This window comes from Astatotilapia calliptera, chromosome 7, assembly GCF_900246225.1.
Source record: "Astatotilapia calliptera chromosome 7, fAstCal1.2, whole genome shotgun sequence".
NCBI lineage: Eukaryota > Metazoa > Chordata > Actinopteri > Cichliformes > Cichlidae > Astatotilapia > Astatotilapia calliptera.
The window spans coordinates 7,745,445-7,771,085 of record NC_039308.1 but is presented as its reverse complement, the minus strand read 5'-3'; the positions used below and the strand labels follow the sequence as shown (position 1 = coordinate 7,771,085).

The 25,641-nt window shown below is 40.7% G+C and overlaps 2 protein-coding genes across 8 annotated transcripts in view; both read left to right on the top strand.

The window, feature by feature from the left end:
* camk2b2 (calcium/calmodulin-dependent protein kinase (CaM kinase) II beta 2) overlaps positions 1-6,248 on the top strand; it is a 64,544-nt gene extending 58,296 nt beyond the window's left edge. For all 3 annotated transcript variants that reach the window (XM_026172810.1, XM_026172808.1, XM_026172809.1), the window contains 3 exons: positions 2,536-2,630; positions 2,733-2,969; positions 3,133-6,248. In XM_026172810.1, the coding sequence (XP_026028595.1) occupies positions 2,536-2,630; positions 2,733-2,968 (331 nt within the window). In that variant the 3' untranslated portion in view covers position 2,969; positions 3,133-6,248. The remainder of the gene's footprint in view (positions 1-2,535; positions 2,631-2,732; positions 2,970-3,132) is intronic.
* A 2,697-nt stretch (positions 6,249-8,945) lies between these two features.
* Positions 8,946-25,641, top strand: part of ogdhb (oxoglutarate dehydrogenase b) — a 33,850-nt gene continuing 17,154 nt past the window's right edge. For 3 of the 5 annotated variants that reach the window (XM_026172802.1, XM_026172805.1, XM_026172806.1), the window contains exons 1-4: positions 16,067-17,970; positions 19,147-19,545; positions 21,117-21,305; positions 23,434-23,527. In XM_026172802.1, coding sequence (XP_026028587.1) covers positions 19,312-19,545; positions 21,117-21,305; positions 23,434-23,527 — 517 coding nt within the window. In that variant the 5' untranslated portion in view covers positions 16,067-17,970; positions 19,147-19,311. The other 2 variants (XM_026172804.1, XM_026172803.1) reach the window with 2 other exon arrangements.

Here is a 25,641-nt window from a genome sequence, read left to right as displayed (position 1 = left end):
CAGATCATCCCACCCAGGAGGCATCCTTGTCAGATGTCAGAACCACCTCAGCTGGCTCCTTTTGATGTGGAGGAGCAGCGGCTCTACTCTGAGCCCCTCTTGGATGGCTGAACTTCTCACCCTATCTCTAAGGGAGATAGGCGCAGAAATGAGCTTCGGAGGAAGCTCATTTCCGCCGCTTGTATCCGCAATCTCATTCTTTCGGTCACTACCCACATCTCGTGGCCATAGGTGAGGATAGGGACGTAGATTGACCGGTAAATTGAGAGCTTCACTTTTACACTCAGCTCTCTCTTCACCATGACGGACCGGTGCAGCGTCCGCATCACTGCGGCCGCAGTACCAATCCATCTGTCGATCTCCGGCTCCCTTCTCCCATCACTTGTGAACAAGACCCCGAGATACTTGAACTCCTCCACTTGGGGCAGGAACTCATCCCCGACCCTGAGTGGGCACTCCACCCTTTTCCAGCTGAGAACCATGGCCTCAGGGACACAGTCGACACAGTCGAATGCCTTCTCCAAGTCCACAAAACGCATGTAGACTGGTTGGGCAAACTCCCATGCGCCCTCAAGTATCCTTGAGAGGATAAAGAGCTGGTCCAGTGTTCCGCGACCAGGACGAAAACCGCATTGTTCCTCCTGTATCTGAGGTTCACTAGCGGACAAATTCTCCTTTCCAGCACCCTGGCATAGACTTCTATTTCAGTCAGTTTACACAACATATTGTCTACAAATAAATCTTTTTCTTAGGATTGCATAGACAATCCTAAGAAAAAGATTTACTTGGAATCTACAATACTTTGGTATATAGAAGGTTATAGAAGAACTAAACTCAGAATCACAGCTTTATTTGCTTGTAAACAGGTGATGAAAAAAAGCCAAAATGGTAACAAGGCAGGGCTAGAACTGACTGACAAATAAAATGACAGACAAGAGGGAAATGCCAGAAAACATCTTGATGATCTCCAAGACTTTTGGTTAATTCCTCCATGGACTGATAATACAAAAGTATAACTTTTTGAAAGGTGTATGTCTCATTACATCTAGCATTTCAGAATAGGAACATCATATCAACAGTAAAATATAGTGGTGAAAGTGTGATGTCTGGGGCTGTTTTTCTGCCTCGGGACCTGTAAGACTTGCTATGGTAAATGGAACTGTGAATTCTGCTGTCTACCAAAATATCCTTATCAGAATGTCCATTCATCTGTTCATGACCTCGAGCCGAAGCACACCTAGGTTCTGGAGCAGGACAATGATCCAAAATGCACCAGCAAATCCACCTCTAAATGGTTTCGGAAAAACAAAATGAACTCTTTGGAGTGGCCCAGTCAAAGTTCTGACCTGAATCTGATTGAGATGCTGTGGAATGACCTTTAAAAGGTGGTTCATGTTCAAAAACCCTCCAATGTGGCTGAATGACAACAATTCCACCAAGATATGCGGGCCAAAATTGCTCCACAGTGCTGTAAAGGACTCATTGGCAATCATAACAAATGCTTGATTGCAGTTGTTGCTGCTGAGGGTGGCCCACCCAGTTATTAGGTTTAGCGGGAAGTCACTTTTTCACACAGGGCCATGTAGGTTTGGGGTTTTTTTGCCTTCATAATAAACAACGTCATTTAGAAACTGCATTTTGTGGTTACTTGTGTTATCTTTGTCTAAATAATTAAATTAGTTTGATGATCTGAAACATTTAAGTCTGACAAACATACAAAAATAGGAAATAAGGAAGGGGCAAACACTTTTTTACACCATTTTATATACTAAGGAGGAGACACAGTTGAACAGAATCCACCTGACAGAGCAGCTGCAAAACTGAGCGTCACACACACATGATAAAGGGAACTAAGATAAAAAAAAAACTTACTCGCTGCAGTGAAAAAAAAAAGATTCTCCAGCGTCCATATGATAGTGCCAAGAAATTAAACTGTAAGTGATGTATATTGTTATTAGTGAAATATAATGTAGGATAAAATGAAATGAGATAAGAAATACTGGAAAGGGTTTAAATTAAGAGGTTAAAGGTTTTCCATTTAGTATTTTGTGACAATGATTGTTGTTTTTATCGCTATATTTATTATTATTATTATTATTATTGTTATTCGAAGTGTGACTCTAACATTTGATCCCATTTCATGAGGGAGGAGCATGATAGAGCAAAATTATAAGCTCTATAATATCTTTACTAATTGTGTATACATTGTTTAATATTGTTACAGTTTGGAAGGTGCATCATAAATGCATAAATGAAAAGAAACTACTGTATTAACAAACCTGGGTGCAGTTGTGAGATGGTCTGTAATGGTTGTTACTTAGTAAGCAAGAATTTTGACATGCTAAGTCAGAACTATGAAACAGTAACTGTAACTGCTTAAACAGACGTGGGCAGAATTTTAGGTTTCCTTGTCAGTGTTATAAATTTTTTTAAAATGTTTTAACTATGAGATATATAGCATTGCTAAAATATTGTTACAGAACTGTTTAAATTATTCCGTGCGTCATTTGTGTAAAAATATATCTTGACTAACAGGAAGATCTGCGACCCTGGTCTGACCTCATTTGAACCTGAGGGGCTGGGAAATCTGGTGGAGGGAATGGACTTCCACAGATTTTACTTTGACAATCGTAAGACTAGTTCAATCTACTACTGATGTTTTGAAAATGTAAAATATATGATACATCTATATTTAATATTCATCGCTAAGTGGACTATTTGTCTCCCATCAGTCCTCTCAAAGAACAGCAAACCTATCCACACCACCATCCTTAACCCCCATGTGCATATAATTGGGGACGATGCTGCCTGCATCGCCTACATCCGCCTGACGCAGTTCGTGGATGGCCAGGGCCGTCCTCGCTCAAGCCAATCTGAAGAGACCAGGGTATGGCACCGCAGGGACAGCCGGTGGCAAAATGTCCACTTCCACTGCTCAGGAGCTCCTTCTGCCCCGCTGCAGGGATGAGGTAGGACAACAATAGCATTCACGCAGACGATGAACATTTATAAAAATGTGTTTTCACTCAATCATTCGGGGTTATTAAATATAGCTTCATGGGAACAAATGTATATCTGCAGCACAAAAAATAAATATGCAAAATCTGAATGGGTGTAAATACTTTTTTCCAGGCATTTTGAGGAGGCAGAGCAGAAAAGTAACGAGCAGATAATCACAGAGAAAGAAGCAGCACTGAGAGAGAGGTGCAGGTGGATGTGTGGTGGGGTTGAAGGAATCTGATTTGGGGATTGTGGTCATGCTCCTGCACTCTGCACACCCACTTCTTTCTCTCTCTCCCTGTACAACTTCGACAACAGCAGACAGTAATAGCAGTGCTCCCATCTTCTGACAGCAGAGGACACATCAGCTACAACATTAAACTCTTGTAACTCTTCGGCCTGCCTACAGCAAACAAAAAAGCTATTGTTCCTTCCTATTGTTACTTCCAGTATAATTATGGCCACCGTCTGTCTCTGTGTTCTTTCAACTGTACAGTCTATTTATTATCCATTTTAATCCTTTCTTCTTTTTTATGACAATGCATGATTCCTTCCTGTGTTGTCATTAGCAGTGGCTGTTCTGCACGACTAAGGCTGCCTGTGTGAAATGAACAATCAGTATCACGTGTCTCACACAAAGAGTCTGGTGGGTGTATTTTATTATGAATTTCATTGTGTTGTGCAACAGCACAGCACAACACAATTAATTAATTAATTAATTTAATTTATTTATTGGGTGTTTAACTCCCCACCACCCCATTCCTCATCCCTCACGACCCCCAACCACTCTGTGAGACAGTGAAAACCATGCAGCATGCTAAGATGTTACTGTTGTTCTTAACTGATATTTATGTACTGAACATTGCAAGTTAACTACTGAAACTATGGTTGAAATGTTGAAATATCCCAATGTTTATGTAAATTTCCAGTTTTATCGTGGTGACTTAACTACAGTTACGCTGTTGATGGTATTTAATTGCATGATATTCCACATTAATGCATTTGGTAAATGGGGTGTTGTCGTGCATTTTCTGTTGGGTTTTTTTTGTTTGTTTGTTTGTTTTATTTGTTTTTTTGCACTGCTGGTGAGCTATAATCTGCGGCCTCTACTTTCTGGATTTCTAAGTGCATAAACTGTTTTTGTTGACATGACAGTGTAGTATATGAGGATTCTGGTGACCATGACAGAATATGCCCTTCCTCAGTAATATTTGGGCCCAGGTTCTTTACTGTTTCAAAGGCAACAACCAAAACCTTAAATGATCATTTTTGATTTAACTTATTGGAACCTGACTAATGTAAAAGGTGACAACTTAAACTCAACACAAGGGTGTGTGGTTATTACTTTTGATTGCAATAATTAAATTAGACTTTGGATTTAAAAGAAAGCCAAGGTCAAAGTTCCCAAAGTGAAATCAAAGTTTGTTTTAATTATGTGGTCATTTAAAACCATATTTTAATTGTCAGTTTTTGCTTTGGGTGGCTGTGGCTCAGGAATTAGTGCAGGTCATCTACTAACCGGAAGGTTAATAGACAACCTATTAGAACACAACCTCATCCAGTTCAATGTCTGGCTCCTCTACTTCCACGTGGCAAGATACTAAATCTTAAAATGCATCCATCTGAATTTTTGGTTAAATGTGTTTAGGCATAGAAAAAGACATGGGTGTGTATATGAATGAGAGTTGTGGTAAGAAAGTGCTGAAATAGAATAGAAAAGTGCTATAAAAGTAGCAGTCTGTTTTAACATTTTTCTGTCCCTGTACAAAAAACATGTATCTCTAAAACCTTTCTCATCTTATAAAATGCATTTCTTTGATTATTAGGTTAGTCAGTGAGTATAGGAGGATTGTATCAAGGTACAGGGGAATTCTTAAAGGATTGCATTTTGTCACATTTTCACAAAAGTGTACAGATACAACCCAACAAAGCTAATATTTACTTGTCCTTCCGCATGATTAGCATTTAAATATGGTAACATTATGCTCTTGTGCCATAATTTGTGACTTAGCTGAAAGCTATTTAAGAGAAAAAGGAAAGCTGAAAAAGAATTTTCTGCTGCTCCTTACACATCGTGTGTGGGACCTTTCACTTGGGAGGCAAATGTGTAAACCACTAAAGTTATGGAGCCTTAAACAGCTGCCTGCCAAGCAGATTGGAGCAGGATACACAGACAGCTATTGATGAAAACACTAGAACATTTAACACATAAAGTGACAGATATTTAAAAAAAAAAAAAGACTAAAAGAGAGTAAAAGTGAAATTGAAAATTATATAATAAATCTTCCAGAGTTGCATTTGTACGTTTTGGAATAAGAACATAGAGTCACTCTCTCATTTTTTATGTATAAACTTTAGTTTTTCTCTAGTCTGGAGACATGAACAGGAACGACTTACTGTATTTCAGAATTCATAAAAGGGTCCTCCTTTTCCATAAAGCCCTAATTTTCACTTTGTCCTTACTCTTGTAGAGCTGTGGCTGACCTAAAACAAGAAGGTTTTAACATGTGGAAATATGGAAAAGTCACTTGACATATTTGTAAAAGACAACGGTGTCTTGCGCACACACATACATTATTACTTCTATTTCAAGCACTAAGCAGAGTTTCTTTTATATATATTTACAAATATTTGTGTGTAATGTCTAAATCACAAAAATTTACACAGTTTTTCCAGGACATTGATTCAACACACAGGCAGGAATGAAATTTGAAATAGACTGGTTTGGAAATAGTGGTTTTTTTGCACTACTTAAGCACTCAAAGCGCTTTACACAGCTTGCCTCATTTACCCAAGGACTTTTTTTGATGCCAAAGTGCCTTTTTATTGAACATTTATACTCCAATGAACGCATTGGAGGGCAGCTTAGGATACCTGCTTGAGGATACTTTGGCATGGACCTTCTCATTAGTAGATGACCTGGTCTACTTCCTGAGCAACAGCCACCCCTCAATGTTTGTGAGTAAAACCAAAATATTAGGTAGAATATCAAATCCTTTATTTTTACAATATCTCCCAGAAATATCTGGGAAAATACTACAAATATCTAGTGTTGTTTGCTGTATTTTCCCTTAACGATCTAACTTTCTGTCCTTGAGGGGGCATTAACTTCTTGAAGCTTGACATTTAGACTGACTACAGGATTAAAGTACATACATGATTATTGAATGTGAGAAGAAAAATGCTGAAGATTTAAAACAGGCTTATACAGACTGTCAAATAAAGCATTGAGCTGGTCTATTTTAGGACATATTCACAATATTGTCAAATTACTTTAGCTCACTCAACAAATAGTATAGAACATTCCTAGTTTGATCCTTCAAATATCACATACACAGTAAAGCTTAAACGACTGGTTGAATCATCGCAGGACGATGACTGGAAAGATCAAATCATGGAAGTGGTTTTCTTTTTTTTTTTTTGCCTGTCCCGTTTGGCTCTTTTGCCATCAGAATTGTTGTCTAAAGGCAAAGAAAGATGCCCAACAGATTTACTTTACCAAATTGACCATCCCAGCCTTGCCATAATGGTCCATTTGATTCACCTTTTATTGTTTATTTTATTTTCACTTACTGAACATGGGACAGACTTGACTGGGGGAAAGAAGGGGAGAAAGAAAGAGGGAAAGAGAAACAGCTGAGAAGAGGGACGGGGGAGAAGGGCAAAAACCAAAAACCAACAGAATGAGCAGAAAAAGAAAAAAAAGAAGAAAAAAAGAAAAAAAATGCATATATCAATCACCTGGGTCACCTGCTGAGAAAGAAAAAAGAAAACAAGCAGAAGAGAACAAGAGTAATAGAATAAACAATATCACAATGATATATGGGAATATGACAGTAAATACTAAATATTAAACATTATTGTGCAGCACATAAGATCAACAGAACACAGTGTGCTTTGAGGTAGGAGCCAAAAAGGGTGTAGTTTGTGGGTGTGATCACCCGTGTGTACACCTGTGAGCATGGACGCGCTTGTTTTTTGTTTTTTAAAAGGTTCCTTCATGTAATGATCTGCTAGAGGGTGTGGGGGGGCCACAGCCCCGTCCTCCAGGGCATGAAGCAGGTATGGAGGAGATCAAAACTCCAGACATCCAGAGGCCCCCAGAACACAAGAGACCAAGGAAGACCAACAGAGGGGCAGCCGCGCCACTGGAAGTGGTTTTCAAAGAAAACTATAAAAATTTGCTGGTTCCAGCTTGTCACCTAATGGAGAAAGGAAACCAATTATCATGAAATATTAAAATATACATATATGATTTTATAAAGTAAACTAAAGAAAAATGTATTAGAAAGATAACTTTGTGCTTCTCACAACACTAAGAAATCAAACCTTAGGTACTAAGTGGTGTTGTAAAATACACCATCTACTAGGGTAAATGTATGGGCATACCAGCAATTCACAAGGTAAACTTCTCACCATCCATGCTATTCATGATGTAAAATAAAGAAATATTGCTTTCAAATACTTGTTGCATTGAATCATAAAAGTTAGAAGAAGATTTAAAAACAAAAACACATTAAGCACCTAAATTTGGAGAGACGCATGGTGAACTTGCCAAGCCAAGGCTGCGATTTAGTGTTTCACATTTTGCACGAGTAGTGTCTTCAACACATTATTAACAGTCATTCAAAACAGTCTTTTATTAATTACTAATTATTTACGTTATAAAATGAAATGGGGAATTATGCATCATCAGACACTCTTCAGGTTGTTTTTGTTTTTTTGTTTTTTAAACCATTAGTATCAGTGAAACTCCAGAGCTATGGCTTTAGGATAAAGCCATGAATTTCCCTTCCTGGTCAAACCAAATGTCAATGCTATCAGTACTTTAATTGGATTGGTTACTTAGAATTAGTGTCCCTCTTTGAAAGCTGTACCTTCTTACTTAATAGCTAGGTTTGGGCCTGGGTGTTAATCTTAGGCTTCAGCTATAAAGAAAAATTTAAATGTATTGATAGATCCTTATCATTTCTTCTTCTGTGTTCATGTGAGCAAGTATGATATGAATGATGATGATGGTGATGACTGTATGTGAAACAAAGCTTTTATCATGTACTTTTTGTATTTATTATATGATGATGATCAATATTAAAGTGTGATCAGATGTAATCAGTGTGTAAACTAATAAAATTGTCCACTCTACTATTCCGTCTTATCTCAACTCACAACATTAGAAAGAACCCCGTGTTGTTTCAGTTTTCCTTGTGTTTTTAGTGCTTTAAAATGTTACATGAATAAATGTCAGTATTTCCTCTAAACAGAATATTAGAATATTCCAGCAAGTATTTTTAGAAGGCAAAGTTTGAAGGGTCAGTAAAAACATCTCAACCACCACAGTGATTAAAGGAAAGTTCGAAAAGTAGATTTACTCATGAATGTTTTAAAGGTGTAAAGTTACTTCTCTTTTGTTGCATTTCAGGGTAAATGTCTCACTTATATATTATATATTTATAAATTTATTAATTTTGCAGACAAGGATAGAAAATGTAATCTGTTGTTAAACATTAAACATCATTTTATTTTGCTGGAATTCTTACTCTACCCATTCTCTTCCACTTATCCAATTTAGGGTCACAGTGGGGCGAAACCTATCACAGTTGCCATAGGGCAAGAGGCTAGGTACACCCCTAGTCTGACACAGGGCCAACACAGAGAGACAGACAACAATTCACAACTATGGGCAATTTGGAAATTAACCTAACCTCACTAAAAGCATGTGGTTGGACTATTGAAGACAGCCGGAGAACCCAGAGAGAACCTATGCAAACCCACGGCCAGACAGTGGATTCTAATCGAAGACCTTGCTGTGAGTGTCAGTGCTAGCTACTGTTTCAACATGCCATGGATTTCATATGAGTGTATATTAATGTAAGGTTTTTCAGCTTACAGAGTTAATGTCACGGTCCGGGGCAGCGGCCGTGTGGAGAGTGGAAGGAGGACTCAAAACGCAGCACTTATTCAGGTGTGAGGGTGATTTATTGATAATATCAAATATAAAGTGGGGATGGTAAAACAGAACTAAGGATGAACTAACTGGGAGAAACTACACAAAGAAATAGCAAACCTGAGCATGAAGGGAGAACAGCAGGGAGAGCACGCAGGGGATTACACCAGGTATGAACACAGACGACGCGACCAGGAGCAGAGGAAATCACACACTATAAGTACACGAAGAGACACTGGGAAATCACACACAGGTGGGGGAAACAGCTGGACCTGATTAACCTGACGAGACAGGGGAACACTAACACCAGGGACCAACAGAGGGAGCACAAACCCAGAACCCAGTGTCTAAAATCCCAAACACAAACCATCCCAAAACAGCCATGAATAATAATGAAAGTAATAACAATAGGGGACACAAACACAAAGTCACTCAGTCATGGCCGCAGGACCATGACAGTACCCCCCCCTCAAGGGCAGGCCCCTGACAGCCACAAAAACACACCACCAGACCCGGGCGGGTGCCAGGGGGCCCAGGACGGAGGGACCGGGCCATGACCAAAACGAAGGCACCAGAGTCCCAAACAAACGTTCACAAAACTCACAGGGGAGCAGAGTCCGAAGCACAGTTCAGGCGGCCGGCCACGAAGAAGGCCGTAGAGGCGCACAAAAGGTTCAGGAGGCCGGCCATGCGGAAGGCAACGGCGGCCACTCAGGCGAAGAGGGTCCGGGGGCCGGCCGTGCGGAAGGCAACGGCGGCCGCTCAGGCGAAGAGGGTCCGGGGGCCGGCCGTGCGGAAGGCAACGGCGGCCGCTCAGGCAATGGCGGTCCGGGGGCCGGCCGTGCGGAAGGCAACAGCGGCCAGTCAGGCAACGGCGCCCGGCCAGTAGCCCGGCCAGCGGTCCAGAAAACGGCCGTTTAGCTCCAGACCCAAACGAGGCTGGGCCAGGCGAGGCTGAGGGCACGGAAGCCGGGACCGCAGCAGGCGGAGATGATGATGCAGACACGAAGGCCGGACCAGACGATGATGCAGACACGAAGGCCGGACCAGGCGAGGATGCAGACACGAAGGCCGGACCAGGCGAGGATGCAGACACGAAGGCCGGACCAGGCGATGATGCAGACACGAAGGCCGGACCAGGCGAGGCTGATGAGGATGCAGACACGAAGGCGGACCAGGCGAGGCTGATGAGGATGCAGACACGAAGGCGGACCAGGCGTGGATGAAGCTGGAGATGAAACCGGGCCAGGCGTGGATGAAACCGGGCCAGGCGATGAAGAAGCTGTAGCTGAAGCCGGGCCGGGCGAGGACGAAGCTGTAGCTGAAGCTGGGCCGGGCGAAGCTGACGCTGTAGCTGAAGCTGGGCCAGGTGAGGATGAAGCTGGACCAGAATCAGGCGAGGATGAAGCCGAGGATGAAGCTGGACCAGAATCAGGCGAGGATGAAGCCGAGGATGAAGCCGGGCCAGGCGTGGATGAAACCGGGCCAGGCGAGGATGAAGCCGGGCCAGGCGAGGCTGCGTCCTCAGGCTGAGGCGTGGTAGTAGCAGGTGGTAGCGCTGCAGGTGGTGGTACTGCAGGAGGCGGCGCTGCAGCCACAGGTGGAGAAGCAGCCACAGGTGGAGAAGCAGCCACAGGTGGAGAAGCAGCCACAGGTGGAGAAGCAGCCACAGGAGGCCAGACGGGCTCCTCGAGCCCCCCAGCCGACGTGGCAGTCAGTGTGGCATGAGGCTGGACGGGCTCCTCGGGCCCCCCAGCTAGCGAAGCAGGAGGCTGGACGGGCTCCTCGGGCCCCCCAGCGAAAACAGCCGCAGAACCAGTAGGCACGTGGGCCTCTGGCACACATGAAACAAAACCAGTAGGCACGTGGGCCTCTGGCACATATGAAACAAAACCAGTAGGCACGTGGGCCTCTGGCACGTATGAAACAAAACCAGTAGGCACGTGGGCCTCCGGCACACATAAGGAGGGCTGCAGCTGCGCAGAGCACTGACCCTGCTCAGGCAGTGACAGCCCGGTGCAGTTCCCAGCTGGCATCTTGGCCTCCAGGGGTCCAGAGTAAGCTGAGGGCAGTAACCCAGCCTCTGGGGAAGCCCCGGAGTGAGCAATAGTCTCTAATGTAGCCAGCTTTTGAGGAACAGGTCCGTAGTGAAACAGTTTGTCTCCCTGCTCAGAAACAGCGGTGGAAAAACAGTGCGAAAATTGTGGCTCAGCCATTACCGGAACTGTGGGCTGTAGCGATGCTAGCGGTGGTGGTGGCTGAGTGGCTAACCGGAGCGGCGGCAGAACGGGTAATTGAGCCCTTAGGGAGGCTAACGGTTGAGCCACAGACCTGAGAGCTTGTGGCCGGACACAGAACTGAGCCGGAGAATGGTGATAAAGTCCTGGCTCAGAAGGAGCGGCAGAGAAACAGTCTCTCGGTTTTACAGAGGGTTTGTAGACGCCCACTTGCGAAGGATCCGTTACCACGAAGGTAGGTAAGCTATCTACACTGTCTCTCATCCCGCTCTGAATAGCCCCAGAAAACAGAGTCCCGGAATCTGGGGAAGCCAGAACATGTCGCTCGCTCACCGCCTCAGGCTGCTCGAAAGTAAAAGCAGACGGGGGGTGAAGTCCGAGGTCCAAAAGGAGGAACTCCCGCTCCCACGAACAAAGCGAGCCCAGAAGCCATGGGAGACCGGTCACCAGACGCTGTAGCCGCCTCTCTATAGCGCGCTGGGACGTGCCACCCGGGTTTTCCAGCCACCGGTCGATGAGCTCCTGTGTGGCATCGATGAGATTTTCCCGTAGCTCCCTGGACGGGTTAAGCGCTGCTGGGTCCATGCTGTGGTCGCGTCGTACTGTCACGGTCCGGGGCAGCGGCCGTGTGGAGAGTGGAAGGAGGACTCAAAACGCAGCACTTATTCAGGTGTGAGGGTGATTTATTGATAATATCAAATATAAAGTGGGGATGGTAAAACAGAACTAAGGATGAACTAACTGGGAGAAACTACACAAAGAAATAGCAAACCTGAGCATGAAGGGAGAACAGCAGGGAGAGCACGCAGGGGATTACACCAGGTATGAACACAGACGACGCGACCAGGAGCAGAGGAAATCACACACTATAAGTACACGAAGAGACACTGGGAAATCACACACAGGTGGGGGAAACAGCTGGACCTGATTAACCTGACGAGACAGGGGAACACTAACACCAGTGAAGGAAACGGTTTCCAGGGCCTAATCCGTGGATCGACTTCCTTCGAGGCGTGGACGTCTATCAGCAGAGAATGTACCTTCACCTATCAGCAGAGAATGTCCCTTAGTCTGTAACACAGTCAAATATATTCTCAAGTAATATTCAAGCATGCCATTCGGCGTGTTAGTACGAGCTCGGGAGCAGCTTGGGAGAACAAGAAAACAGAGACTGCTTTAGATTGTCTTCCCAAAGTGACTCAACTTTATTCACAAGTACAACAGTTTATATAGAGGGTAAAATTCATGAGACAGCAGATTTATCAGTTTAAACCAGTACAGACCAAGATAAGGCAGCGTCTTCCTGCCCTTGGGTGAAGAAGCATCCTTTGTGTAGTTTATCAGTTCAGCTACAATTGTGATTATCTCAGCGACATATTTTCAAGGCACAAAACAAAGAGTTCTTACATTAGTGAAATCTGAAACAAACCATTTGGCCTTCAACAGGCGTCTCCTAAAAGATTAAGAAACTAATGTAGCTGAGGGAGTGATCTCTGTGGTATTTCAACCTTGTACCAGCCTGTGATTCTCACACATCAATTCTTGGGTCAAAGAGAAAAATAACTAAAACAAAGGGGCCTTATTGAATGACAGAGTTTTCCTGTATAATGTCACTATAAAACAATATCCAGTAAATGCTACCATGGTACTAAAATACCTAACAACCAGGGACCAACAGAGTGAGCACAAACCCAGAACCCAGTGTCTAAAATCCCAAACACAAACCATCCCAAAACAGCCATGAATAATAATGAAAGTAATAACAATAAGGGACACAAACACAAAGTCACTCAGTCATGGCCGCAGGACCATGACAGTTAAGTTCCCTAATTTGGTTGCTTTTGTAAATTGGAGCTAAATAAATAAATCAAATTGAAATATATTAAATTTAGGGAGATAAAACTCACCTTTTGCAAATACCTTAATGTCACGGATTATAGTGAAATACAGTAGAAACATATTTAAAATTGCAGTAAAAAAAAAGTAGTAATTCACTAGCTGGGATCACATGCTTGTGAAAACCTACAAAAATGTTAGGTTTGCTAACATTTTTGTTGTTAATGGCAGATGGCTTGAGCATAAATTGAGGCTGTGGTTTGGGGACGGCCTCAGAGGGGACTGGTGCCAGTTCCTGGGTCAGGCAGATCCCCATAAGAAGTGAATTATTTGAAAAAGGGAGAGAGGGTGGGTACGAATCTAAGAGGAGACAATAGCGACCTCATTGTACAGGATACAGTAACCATCGCAAGGCAAGTTTATTTGTATAGCACAATTCAACAACAAGGTGATTCAAAGTGCTTTACAGAGACATTAGAAACAAGAACAAATAAAAAGCATGATTTAAAATTGAATAAAACAAGCAAATAAACTAACTGACTAGTTAACAAACAAACAAACAAACAAACAACAGTATATAAAATCAAAACAGATAAAATCAGAACAGTAGATAAAATCAGTAGTTAAATGTAAGTTTTGAAATTTAAGCTTAAAGTGTGGATTTGGTGCTTTATTCAAATGCAGCTGAGAACAGGTGAGTCTTCAACCTGGATTTAAATAAACTGAGTGTTTCAGCTGATCTGAGGCTTTCTGGGAGTTTGTTCCAGATCTAAGGAGCATAAAAGCTGAATGCAGCTTCTCCGTGTCTGGTTCTGACTCTGGGAACTGATAAAAGACCGGATCCAGATGACCTGAGGGATCTGGATGGTTCATACTGGGTCAGGAGGTCATTGATGTATTTTGGTCCTAAACCATTCAGAGCTTTATAGGCCAGCATCAGAACTTTAAAGTCTATCCTCTGACGGACAGGCAGCCAGTGTAAGGACCTCAGAGCTGGACTGATGTGGTCCACTTTTTTGGTCTTAGTGAGGACTCGAGCAGCAGAGTTCTGAATGAGCTGTAGTTGTCTGACTGATTTTTTAGGTAGACCTGTAAAGATGCTGTTACAGTAATCAAGCCTACTAAAGATGAATGCATGGACTAGTTTTTCCAGGTCCTGTTGAGACATCAGATCTTTTATCCTTGATATATTCTTGAGGTGATAGTAAGCTGACTTTGTTATTGTCTTAATGTGTTTTTCTAAGTTTAGGTCTGCATCCATCACTACACCCAAATTTCTCGCCTGGTTTGTGGTTTTTAGATGTATAGATTGAAGTTCTCTGGTGACCTGTAATCGTTTTTCTTTGGCACCAAAGACTATTACCTCAGTTTTGTTTTTGTTTAGCTGGAGAAAATTGTGGCACAACCCCATAGCTGTGATAGTTTATTTTGTTGTTGTTTATAATCTGTGCCAGTGGGAGCATGTAGATGTTAAACAGAAGGGGTCCCAAGATGGAACCTTGGGGAACTCCACATGTGATACTTGTCTGCTCAGATGTGAAGTTACCTATTGATACAAAGTATTTCCTGTTTTCTACGTATGTTTTGAACCAGTTTAGTACAGTTCCTGAAAGACCTGTCCAGTTCTCCAGTCGTTTGAGTAATATGTTGTGGTCAACTGTATCAAATGCTGCACTGAGATCCAATAAAACTAGGACTGACATTTTTCCACTGTCTGTATTCAGACATATGTCATTAAACACTTTGGTCAGAGCGGTTTCAGTGCTGTGGTTCTGTCTAAAACCTGACTGGAAGGCATCGTAGCAATTATTCTGTTTTAAGAAGTAACTGAGCTGTTGAGAAACTGCTTTTTCAATGATCTTACTTAAAAACGGGAGATTTGAGATCGGCCTGTAGTTGTTCATTTGTGTCTTGTCAAGATTGTCCTTTTTCAGTATAGGTTTGATTACAGCAGTTTTTAGTGATTCTGGAAACACACCTGATAATAAAGAAAAGTTGACGATCTGTAACAGGTCTGACTCTAAAGTCTTTGAGACCTTTTTGAAAAAACTTGTTGGCAGGACATCTAAACAGCAGGAGGAGGAGTTCAGTTGACCTAAGATGTCCTCCAGGTCTTTGCTGTTAATAGGTTGAAACTGTTTCATGGTGTTTAAACAGTTTTTTGGTGGACACAGTACATATCCTGGATCTGCTGTTGATGTACCAATTGCTTGTCTAATTTTTTGGATTTTTTCAGTGAAGAATTTGGCAAAGTCATTGCAGGCCATGGTCGAATGAAGTTCAGCTGCCACTGACACAGGAGGGTTTGTTAGCCTGTCAACTGTAGAAAATAAGACCCGAGCATTATGGCTGTTTTTAGTGATGATGTCAGAGAAGTAGGACCTCCTTGCATTCCTCAGTTGTAAATTATAATTGTGAAGTTTCTCTTTATAAATGTCATAATGAACCTGGAGGTTTGTTTTTCTCCATCTGCGCTCAGCTTTCCTACACTCTCTTTTTTCATTTTTCACCAGTGTGGAGTTTCTCCATGGAGACTTTTTCCTTCCAGAGATAACCTTCACCTTAATGGGAGCAATAGTGTCCATTACATTTAACATGTTAGCATTGAAGCTATTGACGAGCTCATTGACTGACCCTCTGGACAATTCAGGTGTTAATAGGAAGACCTGGTTAAAAATTGCACTACTGCGTTCAGTTATACACCGTTTTGTGATCACTGTTGTTGATATATTTGTGTGGGCTGAGATTTTACTTTCAAAGAAAACACAGTAATGATCAGACAGGCCCACATCAGACACAGTAACCTTTGAAATGCTCAGGCCTTTGGAGATCAGTAGGTCAAGAGTGTGTCCTCTATTATGTGTGGCCTCTGTTACATGCTGAGTCAGCCCAAAGTTGCCCAGAGTGTTACTCAGGTCTTTAGTCCCTTTGTCCTGAGGGTTGTCCACATGAATGTTAAAATCCCCAACAATAATTACACAGTCAAAATCAACACAGATCACAGACAGCAGTTCACTGAGGTCATTAAAAAAGTCTGTGCAGTATTTGGGAGGCCTGTAAACATTAAGAAACACAACTTTGGATGTAGTATTTGCAATGTTGCAATGCTGGTTCTGAGAGATTGATCTTGGAGGCTGCTGTTCTCTGCTCTTAGGTACACCAGCATTGATATTGTGTGATGCCTGTTTTCCTCAATGCTCTTCTAGCATTGCTCAATTTCAGCTCAGGATCTGCCCTTGTATTGTTATTCACTTGTAGCTGAAAGCACACCTTGGGATCTTTGCATGGATCTTTGGAAAACAGGCCATTTCTCGTCTTGGCTTCTGCTATGGAAATCTTGTTGCACTTTCTTATTCATCCAGGACCAGGTTTTTCAACCTGAAAAACAAGAAAAAGACTAGCACACCATAAAAAACAACAACAATAACAAAAAATAAAAAATAAAACATCACAAACAGCAGTACAGAACCAGGAACATGTGATCTGTCAGCCTGAAAAGAGATAGAGACACACATGCACACACAAAAAAAGATATTCCCAGCATCCATGGGATAGTACCAAGAAACTGATAAAAGTCATGTTTAATTAAAGACTAGATAAGGAGAATATATTTGCGATTTTTAAGGCTTTGTCGTTTTATTTAGTATTTTGTTTTCTTTACAAAAAAAATTGAGGTGTGAAATGTTCATGTGTTATACCCGGATTTGATTGTTAATGACGTCCATTGTTTTAAAGTACAGAGCCAAACAAGGCAAGAATTCTTCAGAGAAGAGGCAGTCAGCTGTCTGCAGTAGCTTCAGCAAGGCTGAAGAGCGATGATTTTTTATTAAAGGAAAGTTTAAAGGGCAAAACTTCTGTTATGTTTGCAATTCGTTTAATTAAATATTTAATTAAATAAAGCTTTCATGAAATGTAAAACATTTTCTGGCAGTGGTGTAAATGCATTTATTCTATTTTGAATGCAGAGTGGTATTACTATGTTAATTATTTGTGCTGTGAGATCCAAGTTTACATAATGAAGTGGCTGAAAATCTGTGTCACCACCACCTGAAGTATATGTGTGAATGTCTTTCTTGTCTCCTCTGTGTCTGCCTTTAGTGTTGCAAATACTTCATTAGCATCATGAATTAAGCTGTGTTGCCAAAACACCAATTACATGAATACATATTAACATCAAAGTCAGTGGTGCAGAGGTATCGGAGCCTGTCTGAGAACAAATTAATAAGCTGAGGGATAAAATGCTTTTTTACTTAAGGTCTGCTTTGAAGTACTTTGATTATATACTGTGAGCCATATGAATTAACCATCTCAGATTTTAATACAGGTATATTTTTCTTCATGAAACAAGATGCGATAATTAGAAATTCTGCTTTTTTTACCAACCAGACTGACAACATTGTGACTCAAACGGTGATAGTATCAGCCTTCTACACCAACACATAACTTTTAACACCTCTTTTTTCTTAGAGTTATAGTCATCTCTTGAGTGTTTGTATGTGTACTCGTGCGGTTTTCATCAGTAATGAAATTTACTGTAATCAGAAAAATATATATTTCTATGTAATAAAAAAAACACCACAAAAAATGTTTTGGTTTTGTTTAAATGTGACTACATTCGAGATGTAGTTATCCATTCATTACATCTCTGCCCACATTAGGCGCATTTTAAACATGCATATCATTTGAGTTGAACAGACAAAACTAACCCTGCGTTCAGCAAGGCCGAGAACACCAAAGAACGAAAACGTTTTCTTTGTTGCTTGCTTAAACAAGTATTTGTAAAGAGTTCACTATCAGGACGCTTTTCAGCACCAGGAACGAGACAGCGCTCGCGCGCGACACACACGCGCGCGCACAGACTTTAGTCTACGACAGGACCAATGACTTTCACTCATTTACAACACGGGAGCCTCCGGGGAAGGCGTCAAAAGCACCTACGAGACGGTGGAAAAGGTAACAAACTCGATACAAATGAAGTGTTATCCTAAAAGCTTTATTTAACGGGAAACTTTACTTTGAACCTGATTAATGCTTCATAGTGATAGTACGGTTTTTGAAGTGTTCTTGCTTTGTGTTTGGGATTGTATTTACTGAATGCAGATTTTAAGGTTACGAGGCTTGTTGTCTGTGTTTAGGCTTTATGCCTCCCTCAGTGAACTTAATTTTACTTTTTTTCCTGGAAAGACCCGTTAGATGTGTTGTTAACCCGCGCCAGTGTTATTTTTCTGGGTTTTCGTAACTAAATTCCCCTGTGTTGTCTTACTGCTTAACTTGTGCTCACAGAAACATTCAATTAGATTGCCATAAAATGCTAAAAAGTAATGACTAGGAATACACCAAAAGCCATACATTCTCTTTTTCAGTAAAATCTGCTAAAGATTAAAGTCCAGGTTTTAGGAACTACTAAGGTGTCTTTAAAAGTGAAAGCTATTATTTTTGACATGCTTTGTTGCTTGCTGAAATAAACTGCAACATTTTGCAGCCGTTAGAGTTAGGCCTACATTTAATAGGGGTATGTGCATATAGTGTGTGAATAGTGTCCCTATATTGTATAACATAATACTGAAAACCATAACTAAATCTAAGGCTTGAATATAATAGCTAAATGCTGAGTCTTAAACCTTATAACTAAGTCATAGGCCGTATAAACATGGGGCACATCTTGCCTCTAGAGATCCCCCCTAAACCTGCATTTTTCATTAATGGTGAGCAGGGGCCTGGTTGCAAAAGTACTTCTTGTTGTTCACCTTTTAAATATTGACCAAGATTTAGGGGTAAGGAAATCACAAATTGTTAGCCACTTTTCTGTGCTTGTTAGCAACCCTCTGCTTCTTTAGCATGTAATGGTAGTCTTGGACTCCTTCCCCAGTCTTTTCTGAAATAATTGAGGCCTTAGTCCATATGCTGCCTATGGTACATATCACATTTTCAGAATTTTTAAGTAATCTCTGCAGCTACATATGGCAAAATGCATACCTGAATTTACAACTAGCACTTCATTCACATACAAGTACTGAGAAACTGAATAAAAAATTTTTTGGCCCTACCTTGTGTTTTTCCACTAAAATATATTTAATATTAGCCTTATTGGGTTTGCTCAATTACAAAATCTATATTTGGAATCTGCAGGATCCATTGGACAGTTGAGAGAAGAAAAGGGGCAGTGTCTGCAGATAAGCCAATCTCTCCATTTCAGCAAGCCAGATGGATTTGAAGACGGGCAGCTGCTGATTAGCCTGGAGGATCTCCTTGTCCAGGAGAGTGGTCCTGCAGAACTGTGACTCATCTGCTGCTATGCACCGCTTAAGGACTACGGTTGTAAGGCTTTGGCCTTTAACGGCTGTACAAATGGCCCAGAGCCTATCAAAGCCTGTACCGTTGGCAGTTAAACAGGGCTTAAGGACATCTCAGCCCGCAAGGCACCTGAACACACCTCTAGCTAGTGAACCCTTTCTTAATGGCACTAGCTCTAACTATGTGGAGGAGATGTACTACACATGGCTGGAGAATCCAAAGAGTGTACACAAGGTACAGATGAATTTAATTCTGTGTTTGATGTCGTTGTCAATTATATATGTTTAAAATATGAAACTGCATGTAAAACCAACCAAGTGTCTTGGTCGGCAGAGATGACCTAATACATAACAGTGAAAAATAACTCCACCTCCATCAGTTACAGACAGGTATTAGGTTGCCTGGCATGGGACCAAAGTATGATGGTGATTAACCCATAACTGAAAAGGTGACTATGACACAGTGTTTAAATTTGTATAAAGGAGCAGAAATTTATGATGAAATTTAAAAAGATAAACAGAAACAGATTTTGAAAATAAATTGGGATGTTGGTGGTGGCTGGAGGGGAGGTCGAAAAATGGAAAATAATAATAAATAAGTACATAAATAACGACCACTAAATACACATGTAAAGAAAGAAAGTTGACAATTTTACTAAAACTTGAAAATACAAAATTTTCACACATGATCGTCAAGACACAAAATTGTCCACACCTGTACTTCTTGACATGTTGCACAGTGACAATCCACTGAAGACACATTATTAGTGGAAATCCTGGAATTTAGGTGATGGAGCTGCCTGAATAGAGTGTAAAGGATACATGACACACTCAGTGTAAATGCAATAGACAACTACCTGCACTATTCTCACTTAGACATCACACAGAGTGTGCACTATGACACCAGTCTACATGATGAAATGCAAAAAACTGTAGTTCCTGGAGTGGCAACTTGAAGTTGCCTGCATAAATTAGTCAGTTCACATAGAATTCCATGGTTAAGTGGCCAGCCGAACATTAAAAATGTTTATTGTCCAGTCCAGAAAACAATTTTGGTGTCTATTGATAGTTTCCCCCGTTATAAAAACTGCACAGTCTGAGATTTTGTTTTATAACTCATCTTGTCAGTTGAAAGTCAAGTGTGATGTAGTTGTAGCCAATAGCTGGCTCCTAGGCCTTACTGCATCTAATTTGGTCCTGCAGTAAGGTACAGATTATCCAGAAGTTTGTGCTTCCATTGAGGTGAGTACAGTTGTAGTTACTTAACACTAATAAGCAGATATGTGTGGGTGGAGCCATAGTTTCTCAACTTGTTTGGTAGACATGGTACCGTACCCTTGCTTTCCTCTCTGACTCTCCTCCAAAATAAAAGTATAGCAGCAACCAAAATGCTTACATTGATAAATTAAAATGTGGATTCCCTTAGTCAGCCTGGGAGAATCACTGTACGCTTTGCACTAAGTACATGGTGAAAAGCTCGTAATGTAATGACTCACACTAAATTGCAAGAAGTAGTCACTCTCCTGCCCTCACACGGATATTAACTTGGGGTACAATTCATTCTTAATCTCTACAGGAGTGTGAGTAAACTGCCTTCAAAAAGTTATGTGTTTTCATTTTACCTACACTGATTTTTGTAAATCTTGCCTCATTGCCAGTTATGGCAAATGCTCCCGATAACAGTGACTTGACTTGAGTCTTGCTTAGTAATCACTGTTTAACCTAACTACGTTGGTGACAGGCTATTAATTCATGTGACTAGTTAGCATATTGCTGAGTAAACTGTCTCTTTCTTTCTCTATGCAGTCCTGGGATGTGTTTTTCCGTAATGCCAGTGCTGGGGCTCCGCCTGGTGCAGCCTATCAGGGCCCACCACACCTCAGTAGGACTTCAGAAAGACTGTCCAGTGCCCAGGCACTGGTGGGGACTCAACCCAGTGTGGAGAAGCTGGTGGAGGATCATCTAGCCGTACACTCACTTATTCGAGCATACCAGGTTAACTGCAACCACACAGAAAATGTTTTGTCTCTCATTATTGTAGAGTTAGGGTTTTTTTTTTTTCATTTTAGTTTCTGGAAGTGACACAGACTGTGTTACAAAATGCAAAGATAGTAAAACCCACTTCACATATATCATCAGTTCTCTGCTATAATCTGCAGTGAAATGATAAGGAAGCAAAATTAAAGTAAGCCTTTTCAGTTTATTCATAAAGGAAAAAACAAAAGATTAACAACTTTCAGTCTGGTGTTTTACTCTGACACGGTACACTAAAAGTAATTCTACTTTAGTTCCTTTTGCCATTAACTACTGCACAATATTTTCTTTAGTAGATTGTGGAAAGTGCGAGGCAGGTGTTCAATGCCATGGTCAATAATTAAGTTGCTGTTTATAAAACCTTACTCTAAAAAATTCAAGGTGAACGTGAAAACTGACCAAGAGCAGCTATCACCACCAAATGAGGAATAAATGGTATTTGATTTTTCAAAAATTTAGATGACTGATTGTGGACATAATTTCAGCCTTACATCCCGAATTGCCAATGTTGTGACCTCAGATTCATCTGTAAATTGAATGCTTAGTTTCCATTATTAAGAACCCTCAAATAGTCCAAGACTACACCAATGCATTATGCATTATTGGACCATTGTTCATGCAAGTCTGAGTTGATAATGGGATATAAAGAGACAGTTTCTGCCTTTGGAAATTGTGTTAGAAACTCATCAGAATGGGGAGCTGTTGTGTTTTAAAATGACACAAACGTACATACAGGACCTGTGTACGTTTGTGTCATTATTTTTAAAGGTGCTATTGGCATGATATTCTTACCAGATGTCAATAATAATCCATCCAGTCCACACATACAAATAAAAGAAACCATAGACCCATAAACTGTGTATTAGTGAGAAATGACACAAGGAAAAGTATTGAACTGAAATATATTTACTACTTGAAAATGTTCCCTCTAAGCCTGAAGGGAAAAAGAGGGAACAAACACATGTAAGGGAAGCTCTTAAAACATGTGGTTATCCTAAATGGGTTTTCATCAAGTCAGCAAAAATGCACAGAAAAGAAGACACCAACTAGGGAGGATCAGAAAGACAAACGCAACAATATTGTCATCCCCTATGTAGCAGGTTTTTCAGAGAAACTCAGGAGAATCATCTCCAAGCACGACATCCCAGTGTACTTCAGACCCAGCCACACACTCAGACAAAAACGGGTTCATCCCAAAGACAAACTCCTAAACACAAGCTTAACAACATATTATATGCTGTACAGTGTAGTGAGGTTTGCTCAGACCTCTACATCAGAGAGACCAAACAGCCAAAAACACATGGCACAGCACAGAAGAGCCACCTCGATGGGACAAGACTTGGGTGTTCATCTGCATCTAAAGGACAGGTCACTCTTTTGAGGACACCAATGTTCACATCGTGAAAGAAGCCATCTATGTCCACTGCCATGAACAACTGAACAACTGCCATCTATAATCCATTGTTGAGATCCCTTCCCAGACGCCTTAACGCCCACTCACATTCTGGGCCATTTCACCTGAGGAAATCACATGATAGGGTTTCACAGTGGGTTCACCCGAAGCTTTGGCTGATTGTGACCTACACCCGTTTTTACACCTTAGTCTGTGTGATTAGGTAGAGGATCAATAAGGGGTCCATGACCCTCTTGGGGGACTCTAGGGCTTAAAATCTGGGACTCTCCACCAGTTGATCTTAGAACTGAAGAAGAATCTCGGATGAGACGTAAAACATCTTCAAGAAACGTTCTAATTATTGATTCATTTCCGCTGGTGTCATGACTTTCCATGCCTTTTTGCACCTCCCTTTCTTCATGTGTTCAGTACTTTTTGTCTGTGTCTTTTCAATTTACAGTATTATTAATGTTTTATTTATAAACAGATTTATTTATGTAGTTATTTATGTTAAGAATAAAAATAATTAATAAATAAATGGGGAAGAATACACATAGAAATACAAAAAAAAAATCAGTGAATGAAATAGCTGACATATAACCATTATAATTCCAATTTTCCCAGTGCACCAAAAACAGTAATGGACACTTTCAGTATCAATAATCGATGCATTGAGCCATATTCCCTTCTGTGTAGGTAAGAGGGCATCACATAGCCAAGCTGGATCCCCTGGACATCAGTTGTGTAGACTTTGACGATGCCCCCTGTACTATTGGTTTCCAGAACGTCGGTGAGAACAATAATCCTGTTGCATGTTTATTCATTTTCTCTTTTTTCCGCTGGCTTTTCTTTTCCTGTTATTTTTATACTTTGATCCTTTTTGTCATGATATATTTGATACCTTTAATTGTCCCACTGCTCTTTTATCACTGATCCACTCCTTATGTACCTTCACCGACCCATTTACCCTTTCAGTTTTCTTTATCAATGTGACAACCCTGCTTTCTTATCTTTTAGCCTCCCTCCTCTTTTATTTACTATCACAGGCCCACACTTTGTGTGTGTGTGTGTCTGTCAGAGAAAAAACATGAGTGTCAGTGCATGTGCATTTGCCATAAAACATACTTCTTTGATATTATAACTAACTATAACTAATAATAACTGTCTTGCAGCAAGTCACCCATGAAAGAAGGTGTGCTTGTTGGCTCCTGACAACCTTTGCTCAGTGGCCAATGAGGTCAAGCAGGACTTTTACAGGCTTATCTAAGTGTGCTTCAATAAAATGTTACTATGATTAGATTACAGGCAGAAACTACTTGATTATGTTACATCATCAAAGAAAACAAGGCTAGGTTTTTATGTGCAAGGTAGTTCAGAAAGGCAGAAAAGTCTAAAGATCTCCTATGTAACACGCTGACTGGGATGTATTGAATTAATAATCCCCCATGATAAGCAGAGTACTCTGTACTAATTTGCTGACAGAGATGCACAAAAAGACATAGATACAACAAGTTGCCCTGCCCCTTGTCTATCTAGTTTTGTCTTATCACGGTTTGGTGTGACGAGGACATTGCATGCTTAGATAAACACAAGCCACTCTGACGTCTTAGACCGTGTCTCTTCACTACATTGGCGCACCATTTGACCAGTAAACTTAACCTACCTTCAGCTTTAAGTACATTGCTTCTCATTATGTGTGGTTTCTGTGACTATAGATTGGAGCTTTAAAAAAGAAGGAGGGAAAAAAAGCATTAAAAAAATAACAGAGTTATGTATTTATGACAGGTTATCTGTTTCTTTCCAGGCAAGTTATTAGGAAATTACAGACCCATAAAACCAAGCTAAATGAAAAGTTAATATTACATAATGACCATGGTTCAGGAGTTTAAACCATGGATGCTGATATTAAGGGGTGATTTGCCTGACCTTGTTTGGCGAGTTAATTCAGAGCCTTGGGGTTTTGAGAAAGAAAGCTCTGTCATTTTGAGAATGTAATCAGCTGAGATTTGATGCTGCAGCTGCTGTAAAAGAGCTTTGGCCCCTGATGAATTAAAGGATAGAAAGAGAGATTTGAGATTTTAAGCTAAAATGTTCCTTAAAGGAAGACTTGACCAGTTTAATCCACAAAGATCAAACTGCTTTCGCTGCTTGTGAGATTATGTCAAGAGAACTGCATAATGGGAAATAATGGAATCATCTTGTGTTCAGGTCAGGTTGTAAGGACATATGATATGTCAGTCATTTTTAAATCAAATCAAATCCCTGTACAGCTCAATGCAAATATTATAGACAGGGGTTTAAGTTCATATGGATTCACACAGGGTAAAGATAAAAATCTTTGCAAAACTTACTTAAGCATTTTTCAGTCAAAGAAAAATTATTATAGCCACTTAATAAAAAAGATTGCAAACCATTGATGTTTCTTTGTGAATGAATTTAATTCATTTTGTTATAATAGTCAAAATGCCAGAGATAAAAAGCAATTTAAAGGCGTGAAAAGTGGCTTTACCCTGAACCTTTGAGTTAGGCAATTCAAAATGCTGTGTACTTTATAAGACATAAGATGTAAAGAAAACCCACATACATACAAAATTGATAGAACAAAGTGAAACAATTAAAAAATTACCCAAACTAATAAGATCACTAAAAGTTATGTGTAGCTGTTGTTTAACTAACAACTCTTCATGCAGAGTCTTCTACCTTAGTGTTTTAGCTGTCGCATTGTTGGTCTTTTGAAGCCAAAAGTGTTACATTTGGGCCAGAGGGTGGAAGGCTTGGTTAGGAAGCTGCGTTTACAAACTGTACAGATGCATCTTCTACATACACAGTTCTAAGTAACAGGCTAATAACAATTTCACTCACCTAAACTGGAATACTATATCTTGGATGGGCTGTATTGTTAAA